The sequence below is a fragment of the Crinia signifera genome, chromosome 11 (assembly GCF_055691185.1).
Source record: "Crinia signifera chromosome 11, ASM5569118v1, whole genome shotgun sequence".
Classification (NCBI taxonomy): domain Eukaryota; kingdom Metazoa; phylum Chordata; class Amphibia; order Anura; family Myobatrachidae; genus Crinia; species Crinia signifera.
The window spans coordinates 114,297,759-114,318,828 of NC_139227.1; the positions used below are offsets into that span (position 1 = coordinate 114,297,759).

Sequence of the window (21,070 nt, forward strand, 5' to 3'; positions counted from 1 at the left end):
GGAGATGTTAGGGTGAGGCTGTCAGGGGAGATGTTAGGGCGATGCTGCCAGGGGAGATGTTAGGGTGAGGCTGTCAGGGGAGATGTTAGGGTGAGGCTGTCAGGGGAGATGTTAGGGTGATGCTGCCAGGGGAGATGTTAGGGCGATGCTGTCAGAGGAGATGTTAGGGTGAGGCTGTCAGGGGAGATGTTAGGGTGAGGCTGTCAGGGGAGATGTTAGGGTGAGGCTGTCAGGGGAGATGTTAGGGTGAGGCTGTCAGGGGAGATGTTAGGGTGAGGCTGTCAGGGGAGATGTTAGGGTGAGGCTGTCAGGGGAGATGTTAGGGTGAGGCTGTCAGGGGAGATGTTAGGGTGAGGCTGTCAGGGGAGATGTTAGGGTGAGGCTGTCAGGGGAGATGTTAGGGTGATGCTGTCAGGGGAGATGTTAGGGTGAGGCTGTCAGGGGAGATGTTTGGGTTTGGCTGTCAGGGGATATGTTAGGGTGAGGCTGTCAGGGGAGATGTTAGGGTGATGCTGCCAGGGGAGATGTTAGGGTGAGGCTGTCAGGGGAGATGTTAGCGTGAGGCTGTCAGGGGAGATGTTAGGGTGAGGCTGTCAGGGGAGATGTTAGGGTGAGGCTGTCAGGGGAGATGTTAGGGTGAGGCTGTCAGGGGAGATGTTAGGGTGAGGCTGTCAGGGGAGATGTTAGGGTGATGCTGCCAGGGGAGATGTTAGGGTGAGGCTGTCAGGGGAGATGTTAGGGTGAGGCTGTCAGGGGAGATGTTAGGGTGAGGCTGTCAGGGGAGATGTTAGGGTGAGGCTGTCAGGGGAGATGTTAGGGTGAGGCTGTCAGGGGAGATGTTAGGGTGAGGCTGTCAGGGGAGATGTTAGGGTGAGGCTGTCAGGGGAGATGTTAGGGTGATGCTGCCAGGGGAGATGTTAGGGTGAGGCTGTCAGGGGAGATGTTAGGGTGAGGCTGTCAGGGGAGATGTTAGGGTGAGGCTGTCAGGGGAGATGTTAGGGTGAGGCTGTCAGGGGAGATGTTAGGGTGAGGCTGTCAGGGGAGATGTTAGGGTGAGGCTGTCAGGGGAGATGTTAGGGTGATGCTGCCAGGGGAGATGTTAGGGTGAGGCTGTCAGGGGAGATGTTAGGGTGAGGCTGTCAGGGGAGATGTTAGGGTGAGGCTGTCAGGGGAGATGTTAGGGTGAGGCTGTCAGGGGAGATGTTAGGGTGATGCTGTCAGGGGAGATGTTAGGGTGAGGCTGCCAGGGGAGATGTTAGGGTGAGGCTGTCAGGGGAGATGTTAGGGTGATGCTGCCAGGGGAGATGTTAGGGTGAGGCTGTCAGGGGAGATGTTAGGGTGATGCTGCCAGGGGAGATGTTAGCGTGAGGCTGTCAGGGGAGATGTTAGGATGAGGCTGCCAGGGGAGATGTTAGGGCGATGCTGTCAGAGGAGATGTTAGGGCGAGGCTGTCAGGGGAGATGTTAGGGCGAGGCTGTCAGGGGAGATGTTAGGGTGAGGCTGTCAGGGGAGATGTTAGGGTGAGGCTGTCAGGGGAGATGTTAGGGTGAGGCTGTCAGGGGAGATGTTAGGGTGAGGCTGTCAGGGGAGATGTTAGGGTGATGCTGCCAGGGGAGATGTTAGGGTGAGGCTGCCAGGGGAGATGTTAGGGTGAGGCTGTCAGGGGAGATGTTAGGGTGAGGCTGTCAGGGGAGATGTTAGGGTGAGGCTGTCAGAGGAGATGTTAGGGTGATGCTGTCAGGGGAGATGTTAGGGTGAGGCTGCCAGGGGAGATGTTAGGGTGAGGCTGTCAGGGGAGATGTTAGGGTGAGGCTGTCAGGGGAGATGTTAGGGTGAGGCTGTCAGGGGAGATGTTAGGGTGAGGCTGTCAGGGGAGATGTTAGGGTGAGGCTGTCAGGGGAGATGTTAGGGTGATGCTGCCAGGGGAGATGTTAGCGTGAGGCTGTCAGGGGAGATGTTAGGGTGAGGCTGTCAGGGGAGATGTTAGGGTGAGGCTGCCAGGGGAGATGTTAGGGCGATGCTGTCAGAGGAGATGTTAGGGCGAGGCTGCCAGGGGAGATGTTAGGGTGAGGCTGTCAGGGGAGATGTTAGGGTGAGGCTGTCAGGGGAGATGTTAGGGTGAGGCTGTCAGGGGAGATGTTAGGGTGAGGCTGTCAGGGGAGATGTTAGGGTGAGGCTGTCAGGGGAGATGTTAGGGTGAGGCTGTCAGGGGAGATGTTAGGGTGATGCTGCCAGGGGAGATGTTAGGGTGAGGCTGTCAGGGGAGATGTTAGGGTGAGGCTGTCAGGGGAGATGTTAGGGTGAGGCTGTCAGGGGAGATGTTAGGGTGATGCTGTCAGGGGAGATGTTAGGGTGAGGCTGTCAGGGGAGATGTTAGGGTGAGGCTGTCAGGGGAGATGTTAGGGCGAGGCTGCCAGGGGAAATGTTAGGGCGATGCTGCCAGGGGAGATGATAGGGTGAGGCTGTCAGGGGAGATGTTAGAGTGAGGCTGTCAGAGGAGATGTTAGGGTGAGGCTGTCAGGGGAGATGTTAGGGTGATGCTGCCAGGGGAGATGTTAGGGTGAGGCTGTCAGGGGAGATGTTAGGGTGAGGCTGTCAGGGGAAATGTTAGGGTGAGGCTGTCAGGGGAGATGTTAGGGTGAGGCTGTCAGGGGAGATGTTAGGGTGAGGCTGTCAGGGGAGATGTTAGGGTGAGGCTGTCAGGGGAGATGTTAGGGTGAGGCTGTCAGGGGAGATGTTAGGGTGAGGCTGTCAGGGGAGATGTTAGGGTGAGGCTGTCAGAGGAGATGTTAGGGTGAAGCTGTCAGGGGAGATGTTAGGGTGATGCTGTCAGGGGAGATGATAGGGTGAGGCTGCCAGGAAAGAAGGATTAGGGGTAGTCACAGGAGAAGGTTAGCATACTTACCCTAAATCTGTTGGATCTGTCATGGCTGTTAGGATACCAGGTACTTCTGACCACCAGCATTGTCAGCACAGGGATCCCATAGGTAAAACATCTTTGAGAAATCATGATGGTGAAACCTCATATTTGTCTTCTACCCATTCAACAGCCAGTTCAAGGCTTCGATTACGCAAAACAGCACCTCGGACAGCAAGGAGGGGACGAGGACGCCCTTCCAGTCACCCAGGAGACTGTGGTGCCATCTCTGAACTTGTCACAAGAAAGAGACAGCACAAAGGATGGGAGTACCGAAAAAATGCTCAAATCTTCCGACAATAGAAACAGGTTTGAACCTCAGCATTATTATAGGTGTAAAATGTGGAGAACGTCCCATATGTACCTAGTACTGCGGGTGGCATGGGCCAGACGTTTCAGTCAAATAACACACTACGGGCTGTGGGCAAACGAAGGTCTGGAATCTTCAGAACTGCGAGGTCTCAGTAAACAGATGTCTTCTTTGTGATATTAAATAACCAGAATAAAGAAGGCAAATTATTCCCATATTATTGATTTCAAGCCCACCAAATAGATAACTTGTTTCACGTTATGTTCATAAGTGTCACATATATATTGAGGTGGGAAGGATGGAGATATTATAATCGGAATCTCGGTTCCATAGGAAGAGACTGTAACACAATCTGCATCATTTCAGCCTCAACAGAACCATGAATGTCGGCATTTTATTATAAAAGAGGGTGGAGGAAGGTGGTCTTCTGCCCTTATTCAGATCTGATCGCAGAACAAATTTGTTCTCAAAATGGGCAAAACCATGTGCACTGCAGGTGGGGCATATGTAACCTGTGCAGAGAGAGTTAGATTTGTGTGAGTTATTTTGTTTCTGTGCAGGGTAAATACTGGCTGCATTATTTTTACACTGCAATTTAGATTTCAGTTTCAACACACCCCACCCAAATCTAACTCTCTTTATACATGTTACATCGGTACTTTACAGTACTTACTTACAAATTTGTACTGCGATCAGATCTGAATAAGGGCCCTTATGTATTTAAATGCAGACACGCGGGCACATTTTCTAAAGCTTCTAAAAATTAAAAGGTGATGCTGTCCATTGCAACCAATGAGATTATGGCCCTTATTCTGATTCACTCGCAAAGGCAAATTCCTTCTCAAATACACAAAACCATGTGCACTGCAGGTGGGGCAGATGTAACATGTGCAGAGAGAGTTAGATTTGGGGAGGGGTTTTACTTCAAAGTGAGATCTATATTGCAGTGTAAAAATAAAGCAGCCAGTATTTTCCCTGCACAGAAACAAAATAACTCACCCAAGTCTAAATCTCTCCGCACAAGTTACATCTGCCCCACCTGCAGTGCACATGGTTTTGTGCATTTGAGAAGGAATTTGCCTTTGTGAGTGAATTAGAATACGGGCCACTGTCTATACTTTCTCTAAAGCATCCTAGAAAATGAAAGACCTAATCTGATTGGTTGCTACGGGCAAAACCATCTCTTTTCAATTTTAGAAGCTTTTGTAAATCTCCCCCACATATGAAGGACTTGCATGTGAACCAACTTCCATATATGATATGCTCCCATATATATGTATACACGTGCGTGTGTATATTACCCACTGTAATCCGGCGAATGTGCCTATACAGTGTATGTGCAGAATCCCAAGCTCCACCAAACACACTGACAGATAGATGTGTGTGTGTGTGTGTGTGTGTGTGTGTGCGCGTGTGCCTGTGGGAGGGTAATTGCTACTATACAAAAGCCCCCACTCCCCTCCGAACGCTCTGACATTTCCATTATACCAGTGGTAGAAAAGATGCCTAACACTTGTCTGTGTTGCTATGGTAATCTGCAGCCGGTCGCCTTGTGAAAATGGTTCCGTCATCAGCAACGAATCAGAAGAGGAGAGTTCAGACAGGAGCACGCCGCAGAAAGTTATGGCTCAGCACCGAGCGACAAAGGATGAGGCTGGCAAGCGGAACGGTGAGGAGGCGAACGGCTCTGCATTCACTCCTGTATATCATCTCCCAACGCAGAGCACGTCTTAATTACACCGTAACGTTATTATAATTACCGCGTCCGCAGCGCAGCAACACTTATTCTGATTATGCCTACACATGTTCTATTAGACATAACACGTTATTTACATAATCATATTGTAGACGGTTATTTCCATAGCTTGCCACATCCCCCCTGCCAGACGTACCTGCAGAGGGTTTCATTGGTTGCCTGCCTAGCAGTGATTTGGCACAGGACAGTCTAGATATTTCCTGCCCTGTATTGATTTGACCCCCCCCCCCCCCTTGTTAAATCATTTAACCACTTCATTCCCTTGCCCTGATCCGCTATTAGGTTCTCTCAAACACAGAAAAGCTCTGCATTGTGGGTAAGCGTGGCAGTGAAGGGGTTATATATTCTAGATTGTTTGCAGTGCTGCATTTGATGCAATGTCACACACACAGCTGTATTTACAGATCGCACAGCCGTAGTGTTGTGAGTGAATGAGCCCCTAATTCCGCTACCGCTCACCCACAGATCTGTCCACCCGCCGTCCACTTCTCCTGTATTTTCCAGGATAAATAATTGTCTGGTGTAGAGAACAAAGGAGATGTCCAATAAAGAAAGTAAATACTAACCCACGTAGCGCAGCCTGGCTCACGTGGCTAAAGAAACGGGACTGACAACAGATTAGAACGCACTGACGTGTGAAACTCTTCCATATGGACAATTGTACTGCAAGTGTATGTGCATTCTATATTGGTGCAAATGATACGCCTGGATGCTTATGTCCAGGTGCTCGGCCTCTCACTGCACATTGGCCCCGATACTGATTTGCAAGTAACTAGAAAAAAAACATGCTGCATTGCAAGTGGGGAAGATGTAACATGTGCAGAGAGATTTGGGTGGGGTGCGTTCAAACTGAAATCTAAATAGCAGGATACGTATAAAGATGCCTAAAATTTGTGGGCTACATACAAAAGCACACAGTATTTACCCTGCGCAGAAAAAATGCAAATGTATCTACTCCCCTATTGCATAGCAACAGGATTTGTTCCAGGTAGAACTTAACTGGCTATTTTTTCTTCACCTACAAATCTGAATCAGGCCCATTGACTACGTGAGAACCCCCATTACAGCCGAGCAGTGCCCCAGGTAGAAATGCCCTTGAAGTGAATGCATAATGGTCCAAAATCTTAGCAAGGCAGGTGGACAAAACCATGCTGCACTGCAGGGGGGCAGATGTAACACGTGCAGAGAGTTAGATTTGGGTGAGCTATTTTACAGTATCTCTGTGCAGGGTAAATACTGGCTGCTTTATCCTTACATTGAAATGTCTATATAATGGTTCTTTAATAGGAATATTACTTTTTGTGGCTGCCAATTATCCAAAGTCATTTTGTTCTGTTTCATATGATGTCAGCCATGTAACACGACATTAAGGCATCTTGATAACACAACATTAAGGCATCTTGATTTTGTTTTCTTTAATATTCAGGTTTTTCAAAACAAAAAAGAAAAATTGGTAAGATTTCTATGTGACGATCTCCTCTGACTAACACCCTCCAGTGCGTTATACCTCTCGGGGGGATTACATGGTGAAGACCATCTCCAAAATCGGCTCTGCTCCCTCCCATATTATGGGTGTATGATTTACACATTGCTCCTCCCAATCCTGTTGTTAGATCTACAATAAAAAGATAGACGTCAATCGGTCAATCCCAAGTGGATTGCAAAAGCCAACAGGTAAAAGATAGCTAGTTCTTAAGGTTATCGCGTTGATAAGGTTGTCCTGATCAAAGGGTTGACACGCCAATGGTTGAATCACAATGGCCCTTATTCTGCTTGGTGCGGCCGGAGCCGCATATGCGGCTCCGACCGTGCAGGCGAATCCCCGCCTTCCATACGGATCGCCACGGCCGTCCGTACGCGGACATGTGGCGGTCCGCATGAAAATGGCGGGGGATACGCCTCCACCATCTTGGAGCAGCCCCCTGCATTCGATGGTCGCCGACCATCGAAGGCAGGGCCGCACGCTCCACCAGCTCCCGCAACCATAGACCTCGCGGACACTTGTCCGTGTGAAAGCATGTATGGCGCCCCCAACACATGCGTCACAGCCTCATTACCATGCGTACGCCCCGCGTTTGCATGGGAACGCCCATGAAACGCGGGGCGTATGCATAGGGAAATGAGGCTAAGTAGCCCCTCACGCCCCTATCCACCCCCTTTGCGGCGGTAAAAAAAATTGTGCGGCGATTTCGCCTGCACATGCGCAGAGTGCCCTCTGCACATGCGCAGAGCGAAAACATCGGCGGAACGCCCGCAAGCGGCCGTTACCGCTTAGATCGGAATAAGGGCCAATGATTGGAAGAAGTTTGGGATTTTTTGGGACGTTTTTTTTTTTTTTTACATTTCTTAAACATTTTCATCAATTACTATTCACATGGACTGCGATTGGGAATATCGTCTTGCCCAAGGCATGGCGGGTCCACGAGGGTACACGTCTCCACTAATTTGGACTTACAAAACAACACAACAGGGTGTGTCAACCTATTTCTTGTCGACCTTTTCACCCTATCAACCTTTTGTACCTGTCAACCATTTCTACTGGCTACCTTTTCCATGCTGGGCTTTGACCATGTTGACCATTTCAGGTCGACATCATTGACGGCCTATCTTTTTACTGTACAATCTATTCAACCACAGACTTGTTCCTCAGATCTAGTCCCTGGTGGGGATTACTGTGCACCAATCAGTCTTTTATAGGGTTGTTGCTGTAGATCGCCAAAGGGTTCTGTTCTTTCTCTATGGGGGTCGTGGACCCCCATAAAGGAAAATAACCCCTGTAATTCAGGATCCCGATTGTTGGACATTTAACAGTCGTGAATTTGATGTCAGTATAGTGATAGTCAGAATCCTGACTGTTGGGAGGTCATCCAGCACCCCCCAAATCTGGCATTTTAGTTCTTTGGCCCGGCATGTCCAAACTGTAGCCCTCCAGCTGTTCTGAAACTACAAGTCCCATCATGCTTTGCCACAGTTTTGCTATCAAGGAATGCTAAAACTTTGGCAAGGCATGCTGGCATGTGTAGTTTGACAACAGCAGGAGGGCCATAGTTTGGACATGCCTGTCATAGACCCATAGGGTTGTGTATTAAAATACACGCTAGAGTGCAGTTTTTGTGAATACGGCCCTGCCGCCATCGCTCCACATTGATTCAAACCCATAGCTACAGATCTCCCAGTAAGTTCTGTCATCGGCTATATCAGATAACTGGGAGACAGATCCTGGTATTGGCAGCAGAAGGCCCACTGCGGGGGGCGGGGGAGGGGACACACCATTAGGTCGACATGCATTAAGATCGACGTGCAGGAAGGTTGGCATGGGTTAGGTCGACATAAGCGTTAGGTCGACATGGGGAATGTTGACAGTCAAAATGTTGACATGAGGTTTTTCACATTTATTTTGTCCCGAATTTAGACACAGTTGACATGGACACTGAAATGTAGCTACGTCCATGTGACCTGTCGCCCTAACCCATGTTGACCTTCTGCATGTCGACTTTAATGCATGTCGACCTAATTGCTTGTCGACCATCTGCTTGTAGTCCTAGTGTCCGTATCCCTCAGCACCTACTGGATTCTCTGCTGGAGGGTACGAGGGCGATCAGCTGAGATGACCGAGGTTCTATCATCCTGCTGGCAGCACTTCTGCGCGGTTTATTGGCCGCGACGCCGCTCAGATTATGAGCTGTAACCTGCTTTAGGCTGTCACGGTTAGTGAGGACATATGATGGAAGCGGCTGGAGGTGACTTGGCCGTAACCTCAGCACTAAATAATCATCCCACAAGTCCGACTTCCAGGACACTGGGGATAAGATCTGCATCTCTCGCTTGGGACACATTGGCAGAGCCATCTAGTACTAGTTCCATACACTAAGGTCCTGGTCCAGCATGGATAGCTGTACCCTTGTGTAGTGTAAATCACAATAAAGCAATATACTGTCAGTTGTTACTAATAGTATAAAGAAAATAAGTAACTTAATTCCAAAAAAGTATCAAAGTGGGATGACGTCTGAGCGCTCGCAGATGTAAGAAGGGGGCAGCCCACCGCCCAACGCCTCCCTGCACACACTGCTAGGTACGAACGCAACGGCAAACAGGGAGTTCACCCTGGCCACTCGCACCACATGTGCAGATGCAAAATATTGGCCCCCCATGGGAATGCGCAGGGCCCGAAGAAACAAGAATAACCCCCTATGTGTATCATATATATATATATATATATATAAAGCATGCGGGGAGGCTTGCTGGGACTCATAGTTCCACAGTATTAGACAATAGCATTTCATTCTATTTTTTACCACTTTAATCAGCCCGGTACCCAACGCCTAGGGTCACCGAGGACAGTATCAGGCTTCAGCCTGGGCAGGTAAGTTCTGGAGGGGGGGACCCCTTCGTTGGGGGGAGGGGGTCCCCACTCCCCCAGGACCCCTGGCCAGGCTGACTGGTCGGTAGGGTTAATGTTTTGGCCGCGGGACCTTATATAATAAGTGTCCCCCGGCTGTGACATTACCCTGCTGGCTGGTTGGGCCTGGTTCTTAAAATATGGGGGACCCCTATTTATTATGTCCCCCGTATTTTGGGAACCAGCCCGGCCCTGGAGCCGGCTTTTAAAAGTCAGCGGAGCCCTATTTCATTGGTTTCCTGATTTTTTAAAACCAGCCCTGGTGCTGGTTACGGCCGTGAGGGGGGACCCCACGCCGTTTTTTTTCTTTTTAACCTCTTTATTTACACTGAAGCCTGCACAGATCTGACTGATCCGTGCAGGCTTCTGCCAAACACGCCAGGAAAATGAAGTGTATTTTCCTGGCGTATTTGGCCGGCAATTATCGTCAGTTTGCCGGTAATTAGCGGACATATTTTAAGACACTTAGTAAGTTAGGAATCACTATTCTTTTGAATGGTGATTCCTATTCGTATTCTATCGATGGTGTATTCATTCGTATTTGTAAATACAAATACGAATGTGCCATCAATACGAATACGAATTGGCATATTTTTGGGATAATAAATCCCGAAAATACGAATGTGTAAAAAATAGGTGTATTTCTGTACGAATACACCTATTTTTTTACGATTTTGGCTTAGTAAATGTCCCCAGTTGTATTTTATAGCACTGGTTGGGCACCTCAGTGTTATGTCATCTTTCTAAAGGGGAAAGTGAGGTCTAAAGGAGACATAAAGGAGCAATAAATTGGTCTAACCTTTGAATGAGAGCCAGCAGAGTCTGGGGATGGGGATGGTCCGGGTAGGGGCTCCACTACTGCTGTGCTGGATTCTGGTCTGAACTTTCTTCTCTGCCTATTAAGCTGACTCACACTGGCATCTGCCTCTCTCTCAAACATAATAGCTGCTTTGTCATTTGTAAGACTTATAAATATTTCAAAGATTCTTTCTTCTTCAAACGCATGTCAATATATATATACAGTATATTCCCTATGGTAGGGATAGGAAACCGCAGACCGGAAGTGTGTACTCCATTAACTGTGTACCGCTACGGTTAATAACCAATTATTCGGTATGGTGAATGGAAAACATTTCTCATATGTCTGAATTGATTTTGATGTCGATAGAGTAGAAATAACTAATTTCTAAGCCGTACCTCGTAGTGCCAATAAGCGATGAAGATGAGAGGAATATTCACTTTGACAAGAACAACATACTGGTGCCTGATCCGTTCGACTCCTCATCCGGTTCTGTGCAACTAATTGCGATTAAGCCAGTCTCGATTCCACCATCGCTTACTGTGCCTGAGAGAAGTCAAGAGATGTCAATCATCAATGGAGAGGTAAGAGATATATTAGTGGTAATTGAACTCATACACAGATATTAAATTGTATTACAGTGCTGTCATTTTAAAAGCAGCAGTTATTTTAAAATCAAAACCGAATTTACAGCCTTTTCGAATCAACCAGAAGAACCCCCATAATGGGCATCCAGCTTTAGTTGACCTCTGTATAGGATCACCCTTAGTGTAGTGCGAGTTTCTCCTGACCTCAGTGACTGCTCTGCTGTTACGTCACCAGGAAATAAAGTTGTTTGAGAGAAATGTTTTCCCGCTGATTCAGTGCTCGCTAATATAACCAGCCAAACATGTAACTAAGTCACAGGTGCTGGCTATATACCTATGCCTAAGTAAATACCAAGCACAGGAAATATATAAAGCCTTCATATTTGTTTACATTATGGCTGATGAAAACGAACAAGAAAGCTCCGAGCGTCTTCTCTTGACAACGCGGCGCCCAAAACATTTGTTGTTTACATCTTCGCAGTAGATTCAGATTGTGGGTAAAGTCTGTTTCGTGTTTGTAAAATAATGCTTTTGTGCAGCAGCATTCCCAGCAACGCGCTGCGGGAACACATTGCATCAGTCACTAATTAGCAGATTATTCCTCAAATAGCACATTGTGTGACAAATGTTCCCCGCTAACACCAGCCATTATCATACCGAGAAAGAAAAATACATACAGGCAAAATTACAAATCTGTTTGCTCCGTCTGGTTTCTGGGTGCGGTATAGAATATATAATGTACAGGATTTACAGTACTTCGCCGGTCAATTGTTCTACACCAAATGGGGTGAACATGCATTAAGTTGACAGGTACCAAAGATCGACAGGTATAAATGTTGAAGGTGATTGACTCCCTGCGGGTATTTTTGGGGGCGGTAACTCCCAGAAAACGCAGGTGTTCCCTGGCCGTTGGGAGGGACTTCCGCTGATGTCATCAGCGGCCTCCTTCTCCCCACGCCCATCGCAGCGCTGAGTAAGCAGCGAATATACGCAGGGTAGCGAGCAGGTGTGAATCAGTCCCCAAGTTCTTGTTAAGACTAATAACAGAAAATAAATATATATTAATGTAAAATTTAATTCATAGTGAAAGAAGAGGAGAAGATGTGGATACTACAAAGTGGTTTAAATAAACTGGAAAGGTGGGCGGAAAAGTGGAAGATGCAGTTTAATGTGGATAAATGTAAAGTGAAGATATACTTAGGAGTAGTCCCGCTTGTTCTTAGAGTTCTCCTTTTGCTGATGATTAATGTGCTCCAGTTATTGAATCCATGAAGATGTTAATCTGGAAATTTGGTGGGTATCCATATACCTGACTGGGTTGAGCTTGTGGTGTTAATCCAAACCTCTCCCAAAGGAATGGGGTCCCAATATTGAGCAGGTGGTGCTATCCCGATGGCGTAATTCCAGCAGGAGCAAAGGTTGCAAATGGGTAGTGGAGCTGGTCCAAGACGGGTAAAGTGCAAATAGTCCCAAAGTCCAACAATATTAGAGAGTGGTCTGACGCGTTTCGTCGTCTGCTGACAACTTTTCATAGGTATGGCTGTAATTATTCTAGTAGCTGTGCAGAAGGCGTATCTACTGTAGAAAGCGGTCAGTGTATACGGGATATTTCAATTCAAATATACTAAGTTCACCAATGTTACTTTTCCACCACCAGGTGAATAAAGCCCTTAAGCAGAAATCGGACATTGAGCACTACCGCAACAAACTGCGTCTCAAGGCTAAACGGAAAGGGTACTATGACTTCCCGCCAATAGAAACCAAGTCCCTCAACGAGAGGAAGAGGAAAGCCTACGAGAAAACTCAGGCAGAGATTGACAACGTGCTAGAGGGAGAGACGGATTCTTCTCCGTTCGCAGAGCCTAAAAACAGGTACAGTATTCCTATTGGCAATGTTGTACCATGGCTTATACATGTCATACATCAAAGAAGCGGCTCAGTGATGTCACTGGTTCCGAGTGACTTGATTGGTTGCATTTTCAAGTGACAGAATGGCTGTATTTGTATTGTCTAGCTGGTACCTAAGTCTGTAGAGTATCCTTATTTTCCTGGCAACATGGATTGCGCTGACTCTGGCTGAATTGATTGGTTATGTTCCCAAGAATATTGGGTCAGCTGACTGCCTTCGCTGTGTATAATCACTCGTAGCAAGTGAAAGTAGGCGGGAGCTGGTTACAGTATCCGGGTGATAGGTCTACAGTGTCTAGGTTGGCAAGTCAATAGGTCGACAACAGTCAACATAAAAAAGGGCGACATTGACAAAAGGTTGACCGTCGAGGTCGACATGAGTTTATGGGGGTTTTTTACATTTTATTTTTACTTTTTTATACTTTAACGTCTACGTGGACTCCGATTAGAAACGTTTAGGGTACGCGCTACTCTAATACCCCTTTCACACTGTAGCTATAACCCGGTATTTTGCTGATTTTAAACCGTTCCAAAACGCTAATGGCTGCAGTGTGAAAGCACCAATTTTAAATGACTGGTTCAAGAAAACCCGGTAATTCAAAACGGTTAAAAAGAAGGTTCAGACCCGTCATTTTTGCAGTGTGAACGGGTCTGAACCGGTATTTAGTACCCCACACCGGTCCCCCCCTCCCCTGGTACCTGGGCAGCACTGTCCAACCTGCCCCCCCTGGACCAAGGCAGCCCCCCCTCCCCTGGTACCTCGGCAGCCAGCGCGGTAATCCAGGCAGCGGGTGTCCATGCATCACAGTGGGGTCCCTTCAGGCAATGGAAAGTGAGCGGCGGGGGGAGAGGGGCGCACTGGATCTGGTGCTGGAAACCTGAATCCCCCCCCCCCACACACTTGTTGTTGCTGCACTTCCCTAGAGATTACACCCGGACCCCTGCCCTGATTTGCGGGTGTGTAAGGCTTTCTATGGGTGAAACGTGTTGAATCTGAAAGGTACATAAGCGGTACTGAAACGGTAATATACTGTTTAGAACATACAGTACATTGTGAATGGTGTTTAATTGGCTCAGACCCGTTTTGAGAAACGTTTACAATACCTGGTCTAAAGAAGGCTTGCAATGTAAAAGCAGTATAATTGGGGGTCCGCGTTGACATCGACACCAAAAAAAAACTAAAAAAAGCTTGTGTCAACCTTTTGTCAAAGTCAACAGTTTGCATGTTGACATTGTTGACCTTTTTGTGTTGACCTATTAATTGGCTACGTGGACACTTTCCATCCATACTCGTTACAGTGTTGGATAAAATTTCCCATTGATTCTGATCAGAGTTGGTTTGTATTGTCTAGCCGCACACATAGCCACGCACATAGCCACACACATAGCCACGCACATAGCCAGGCACATAGCCGCACACATAGCCGCACACATAGCCGGGCACATAGCCACGCACATAGCCGCACACATAGCCGGGCACATAGCCACACATAGCCGGGCACATAGCCGGGCACATAGCCAGGCACATAGCCGCGCACATAGCCACGCACATAGCCGCACACATAGCCGGGCACATAGCCGGGCACATAGCCGGGCACATAGCCACGCACATAGCCGCACACATAGCCGGGCACATAGCCGCACACATAGCCGCACACATAGCCGCACACATAGCCGGGCACATAGCCACGCACATAGCCGCACACATAGCCGCACACATAGCCGGGCACATAGCCACACATAGCCGCGCACATAGCCAGGCACATAGCCGGGCACATAGCCGCGCACATAGCCGCACACATAGCCAGGCACATAGCCGCGCACATAGCCGCGCACATAGCCGGGCACATAGCCGGGGACATAGCCGCGCACATAGCCGGGGACATAGCCGTGCACATAGCCGCGCACATAGGCGCGCACATAGCCAGGCACATAGCCGCGCACATAGCCGGGCACATAGCCACGCACATAGCCGCGCACATAGCCACGCAGTCTCGGTGTGCAAACGTTAGTTATACATAATGGTTCGTTCTGAAGAGCTCAGTGACTTGAAGTGTGGTACTGTGATAGGATGCCACCTGTGTGTGGTACTGTGATAGGATGCCACCTCTGTGTAGTACTGTGATAGGATGCCACCTCTGTGTGGTACTGTGATAGGATGCCACCTCTGTGTGGTACTGTGATAGGATGCCACCTCTGTGTAGTACTGTGATAGGATGCCACCTCTGTGTGGTACTGTGATAGGATGCCACCTGTGTGTGGTACTGTGATAGGATGCCACCTGTGTGTGGTACTGTGATAGGATGCCACCTGTGTGTGGTACTGTGATAGGATGCCACCTCTGTGTGGTACTGTGATAGGATGCCACCTGTGTGTGTGGTACTGTGATAGGATGTCTCCTGTGTGTGGTACTGTGATAGGATGCCACCTGTGTGTGGTACTGTGATAGGATGCCACCTGTGTGTGGTACTGTGATAGGATGCCACCTCTGTGTAGTACTGTGATAGGATGCCACCTCTGTGTGGTACTGTGATAGGATGCCACCTCTGTGTAGTACTGTGATAGGATGTCACCTCTGTGTGGTACAGTGATAGGATGCCACCTCTGTGTGGTACTGTGATAGGATGCCACCTGTGTGTGGTACTGTGATAGGATGCCACCTGTGTGTGGTACTGTGATAGGATGCCGCCTGTGTGTGGTACTGTGATAGGATGCCGCCTTTGTGTGGTACTGTGATAGGATGCCGCCTGTGTGTGGTACTGTGATAGGGTGTCACCTGTGTGTGGTACTGTGATAGGATGCCATCTCTGTGTGGTACTGTGATAGGATGCCATCTCTGTGTGGTACTGTGATAGGATGCCACCTCTGTGTGGTACTGTGATAGGATGCCTCCTGTGTGTGGTACTGTGATAGGATGCCACCTGTATGTGGTACTGTGATAGGATGCTACCTGTGTGTGGTACTGTGATAGGATGCCACCTTTGTGTGGTACTGTGATAGGATGCCACCTGTGTGTGGTACTGTGATAGGATGCTACCTGTGTGTAGTATGGTGATAGGATGTCACCTGTGTGTTGTACTGTGATAGGATGTCACCTGTGTGTGGTACTGTGACAGGATGCCACCTTTGTGTGGTACTGTGATAGGATGCCACCTGTGTGTGGTACTGTGATAGGATGCCGCCTTTGTGTTGTACTGTGATAGGATGCCACCTCTGTGTAGTACTGTGATAGGATGCCACCTATGTGTGGTACTGTGATAGGATGCCACCTCTGTGTGGTACTGTGATAGGATGCCACCTGTGTGTGGTACTGTGATAGGATGCCACCTGTGTGCGGTACTGTGATAGGATGTCACCTGTGTGTGGTACTGTGATAGGATGCCACCTGTGTGTGGTAATGTGATAGGATGTCACCTGTGTGTTGTACTGTGATAGGATGTCACCTGTGTGTTGTACTGTGATAGGATGCCACCTTTGTGTGGTACTGTGATAGGATGCCTCCTGTGTGTGGTACTGTGATAGGATGTCACCTCTGTGTGGTACTGTGATAGGATGCCACCTCTGTGTGGTACTTTGATAGGATGCCTCCTGTGTGTGGTACTGTGATAGGATGTCACCTCTGTGTGGTACTGTGATAGGATGCCACCTCTGTGCGGTACTGTGATAGGATGTCACCTGTGTGTGGTACTGTGATAGGATGCCACCTGTGTGTGGTACTGTGATAGGATGCCACCTGTGTGTGGTACTGTGATAGGATGCCACCTGTGTGTGGTACTGTGATAGGATGCCACCTGTGTGTGGTACTGTGATAGGATGCCACCTGTGTGTGGTACTGTGATAGGATGCCACCTGTGTGTGGTACTGTGATAGGATGCCACCTGTGTGTGGTACTGTGATAGGATGCCACCTGTGTGTGGTACTGTGATAGGATGTCACCTCTGTGTGATACTGTGATAGGATGCCACCTTTGTGTGGTACTGTGATAGGATGCCACCTGTGTGTGGTACTGTGATAGGATGCCACCTTTGTGTGATACTGTGATAGGATGCCACCTGTGTGTGGTACTGTGATGGGATGCCACCTGTGTGTTGTACTGTGATAGGATGTCACCTGTGTGTGGTACTGTGATAGGATGCCACCTATGTGTGGTACTGTGATAGGATGTCACCTCTGTGTGTGGTACTGTGATAGGATGTCACCTGTGTGTGGTACTGTGATAGGATGCCACCTGTGTGTGGTACTGTGATAGGATGTCACCTCTGTGTGGTACTGTGATAGGATGCCACCTTTGTGTGGTAATGTGATAGGATGCCACCTTTGTGTGGTACTGTGATAGGATGTCACCTCTGTGTGGTACTGTGATAGGATGCCACCTCTGTGTGGTACTGTGATAGGATGCCACCTGTGTGTGGTACTGTGATAGGATGTCACCTGTGTGTGGTACTGTGATAGGATGTCTCCTGTGTGTGGTACTGTGATAGGATGCCACCTCTGCTTGGTACTGTGATAGGATGCCACCTGTGTGTGGTACTGTGATAGGATGCCACCTCTGTGTGGTACTGTGATAGGGTGCCACCTGTGTGTGGTAATGTGATAGGATGCCACCTGTGTGTGGTACTGTGATAGGATGCCACCTGTGTGTGGTACTGTGATAGGATGTCACCTGTGTGTGGTACTGTGATAGGATGTCACCTGTGTGTGGTACTGTGATAGGTTGCCACCTGTGTGTGGTACTGTGATAGGATGCCACCTGTGTGTGGTACTGTGATAGGATGCCACCTCTGTGTGGTAGTGTGATAGGATGTCACCTGTGTGTGGTACTGTGATAGGTTGCCACCTGTGTGTGGTACTGTGATAGGATGCCACCTCTGTGTGGTAGTGTGATAGGATGTCACCTGTGTGTGGTACTGTGATAGGATGCCACCTCTGTGTGGTAGTGTGACAGGATGCCACCTCTGTGTGGTACTGTGATAGGATGTCTCCTGTGTGTGGTACTGTGATAGGATGCCACCTGTGTGTGGTACTGTGATAGGATGCCACCTCTGTGTGGTAGTGTGATAGGATGCCACCTTTGTGTGGTACTGTGATAGGATGTCACCTCTGTGTGGTACTGTGATAGGATGCCACCTGTGTGTGGTACTGTGATAGGATGCCACCTGTGTGTGGTACTGTGATAGGATGCCACCTCTGTGTGGTACTGTGATAGGGTGCCACCTGTGTGTGGTAATGTGATAGGATGCCACCTGTGTGTGGTACTGTGATAGGATGCCACCTGTGTGCGGTACTGTGATAGGATGCCACCTCTGTGTGGTACTGTGATAGGATGCCACCTGTGTGTGGTACTGTGATAGGATGCCACCTGTGTGTGGTACTGTGATAGGATGCCACCTCTGTGTGGTACTGTGATAGGATGCCGCCTCTGTGTGGTACTGTGATAGGATGCCACCTGTGTGTGGTACTGTGATAGGATGCCACCTGTGTGTGGTACTGTGATAGGATGCCACCTTTGTGTGGTACTGTGATAGGATGCCACCTCTGTGTGTGGTACTGTGATAGGATGTCACCTGTGTGTGGTACTGTGATGGGATGCCACCGTAGTACTGTGATAGGATGTCACCTCTGTGTGGTACTGTGATAGGATGCCACCTCTGTGTGGTACTGTGATAGGATGCCACCTCTGTGTGGTACTGTGATAGGATGCCACCTCTGTGTGGTACTGTGATAGGATGCCGCCTCTGTGTGGTACTGTGATAGGATGCCACCTGTGTGTGGTACTGTGATAGGATGCCACCTGTGTGCGGTACTGTGATAGGATGCCACCTTTGTGTGGTACTGTGATAGGATGCCACCTGTGTGTGGTACTGTGATAGGATGCCACCTTTGTGTGGTACTGTGATAGGATGCCACCTCTGTGTGTGGTACTGTGATAGGATGTCACCTGTGTGTGGTACTGTGATAGGATGCCACCTTTGTGTGGTACTGTGATAGGATGCCACCTGTGTGTGGTACTGTGATAGGATGCCACCTCTGTGTGGTACTGTGATAGGATGCCACCTGTGTGTGGTGCTGTGATAGGATGCCACCTGTGTGTGGTACTGTGATAGGATGCCACCTGTGTGTGGTACTGTGATAGGATGCCACCTGTGTGCGGTACTGTGATAGGATGCCACCTGTGTGTGGTACTGTGATAGGATGCCACCTGTGTGTGGTACTGTGACAGGATGCCACCTTTGTGCGATACTGTGATAGGATGCCACCTGTGTGTGGTACTGTGATAGGATGCCACCTCTGTGTGGTACTGTGATAGGATGCCACCTCTGTGTGGTACTGTGATTGGATGCCACCTGTGTGTGGTACTGTGATAGGATGCCACCTGTGTGTGGTGCTGTGATAGGATGCCACCTGTGTGCGGTACTGTGATAGGATGCCACCTGTGTGTGGTACTGTGATAGGATGCCACCTGTGTGTGGTACTGTGACAGGATGCCACCTTTGTGCGATACTGTGATAGGATGCCACCTGTGTGTGGTACTGTGATAGGATGCCACCTCTGTGTGGTACTGTGATAGGATGCCACCTCTGTGTGGTACTGTGATTGGATGCCACCTGTGTGTGGTACTGTGATAGGATGCCACCTTTGTGCGATACTGTGATAGGATGCCACCTCTGTGTGGTACTGTGATAGGATGCCACCTCTGTGTGGTACTGTGATAGGATGCCACCTGTGTGTGGTACTGTGATAGGATGCCACCTGTGTGTGGTACTGTGATAGGATGCCACCTTTGTGCGGTACTGTGATAGGATGCCACCTGTGTGTGGTACTGTGATAGGATGCCACCTCTGTGTGGTACTGTGACAGGATGCCACCTTTGTGTGGTACTGTGATAGGATGCCACCTTTGTGTGGTAATGTGATAGGATGCCACCTGTGTGTGGTACTGTGACAGGATGCCACCTTTGTGTGGTACTGTGATAGGATGCCACCTTTGTGTGGTAATGTGATAGGATGCCACCTGTGTGTGGTACTGTGATAGGATGCCACCTGTGTGTGGTTCTGTGATAGGATGCCACCTTTGTGTGGTACTGTGATAGGATGCCACCTGTGTGTGGTACTGTGATAGGGTGTCACCTGTGTGTGGTAATGTGATAGGATGCCACCTGTGTGTGGTACTGTGATAGGATGCCACCTGTGTGTGGTTCTGTGATAGGATGCCACCTTTGTGTGGTACTGTGATAGGATGCCACCTGTGTGTGGTACTGTGATAGGGTGTCACCTGTGTGTGGTACTGTGATAGGATGCCACCTGTGTGTGGTACTGTGATAGGGTGTCACCTGTGTGTGGTACTGTGATAGGATGCCACCTGTGTGTGGTAATGTGATAGGATGCCACCTGTGTGTGGTAATGTGATAGGATGCCACCTGTGTGTGGTAATGTGATAGGATGCCACCTGTGTGTGGTAATGTGATAGGATGCCACCTGTGTGTGGTAATGTGATAGGATGCCACCTGTGTGTGGTACTGTGATTGGATGCCACCTGTGTGTGATAATGTGATAGGATGCCACCTGTGTGTGGTACTGTGATAGGATGCCACCTGTGTGTGGTACTGTGATAGGATGCCACCTGTGTGTGGTAATGTGATAGGATGCCACCTGTGTGTGGTAATGTGATAGGATGCCACCTGTGTGTGGTAATGTGATAGGATGCCACCTGTGTGTGGTACTGTGATAGGATGCCACCTGTGTGTGGTACTGTGATAGGATGCCACCTGTGTGTGGTACTGTGATAGGATGCCACCTGTGTGTGGTAATGTGATAGGATGCCACCTGTGTGTGGTAATGTGATAGGATGCCACCTGTGTGTGGTACTGTGATAGGATGCCACCTGTGTGTGGTACTGTGATAGGATGCCACCTGTGTGTGGTACTGTGATAGGATGCCACCTCTGTGTGGTACTGTGATAGGATGTCACCTGTGTGTGGTACTGTGATTGGATGCCACCTGTGTGTGGTACTGTGATAGGATGCCACCTGTGTGTGGTACTGTGATAGGGTGTCACCTGTGTGTGGTACTGTGATAGGATGCCACCTGTGTGTGGTACTGTGATAGGATGCCACCTGTGTGTGGTACTGTGATAGGATGCCGCCTGTGTGTGGTACTGTGATAGGATGCCGCCTGTGTGTGGTACTGTGATAGGATGTCGCCTGTGTGTGGTAATGTGATAGGATGCCACCTGTGTGTGGTAATGTGATAGGATGCCACCTGTGTGTGGTACTGTGATAGGATGCCACCTGTGTGTGGTACTGTGATAGGATGCCACCTGTGTGTGGTACTGTGATAGGGTGTCACCTGTGTGTGGTACTGTGATAGGATGCCACCTGTGTGTGGTACTGTGATA

At 49.0% G+C, this 21,070-nt stretch overlaps 2 protein-coding genes across 6 annotated transcripts in view; one reads left to right on the plus strand and one right to left on the minus strand.

Moving 5' to 3' along the window:
• Positions 1 to 21,070, plus strand: part of KIAA1549L (KIAA1549 like) — a 163,891-nt gene that overhangs the window by 91,590 nt on the left and 51,231 nt on the right. For 2 of the 3 annotated variants that reach the window (XM_083164311.1, XM_083164312.1), the window contains exons 12-16: positions 3,051 to 3,226; positions 4,769 to 4,896; positions 6,410 to 6,436; positions 10,587 to 10,765; positions 12,426 to 12,640. In XM_083164311.1, the coding sequence (XP_083020437.1) occupies positions 3,051 to 3,226; positions 4,769 to 4,896; positions 6,410 to 6,436; positions 10,587 to 10,765; positions 12,426 to 12,640 (725 nt within the window). The remainder of the gene's footprint in view (positions 1 to 3,050; positions 3,227 to 4,768; positions 4,897 to 6,409; positions 6,437 to 10,586; positions 10,766 to 12,425; positions 12,641 to 21,070) is intronic. The other variant, XM_083164313.1, reaches the window with a different exon arrangement.
• The window catches only part of C11H11orf91 (chromosome 11 C11orf91 homolog), a 107,623-nt gene continuing 92,936 nt past the window's right edge, over positions 6,384 to 21,070 (minus strand). For 2 of the 3 annotated variants that reach the window (XR_014465442.1, XR_014465441.1), the window contains 2 exons: positions 10,580 to 10,727; positions 6,384 to 6,598 (listed from right to left, as the gene is read on the minus strand). The gene's annotated coding sequence lies outside the window, so the exon portion shown is untranslated. Of the gene's footprint in view, positions 6,599 to 10,579; positions 10,728 to 11,965; positions 12,057 to 21,070 lie in introns of those variants that run through there. The other variant, XR_014465443.1, reaches the window with a different exon arrangement.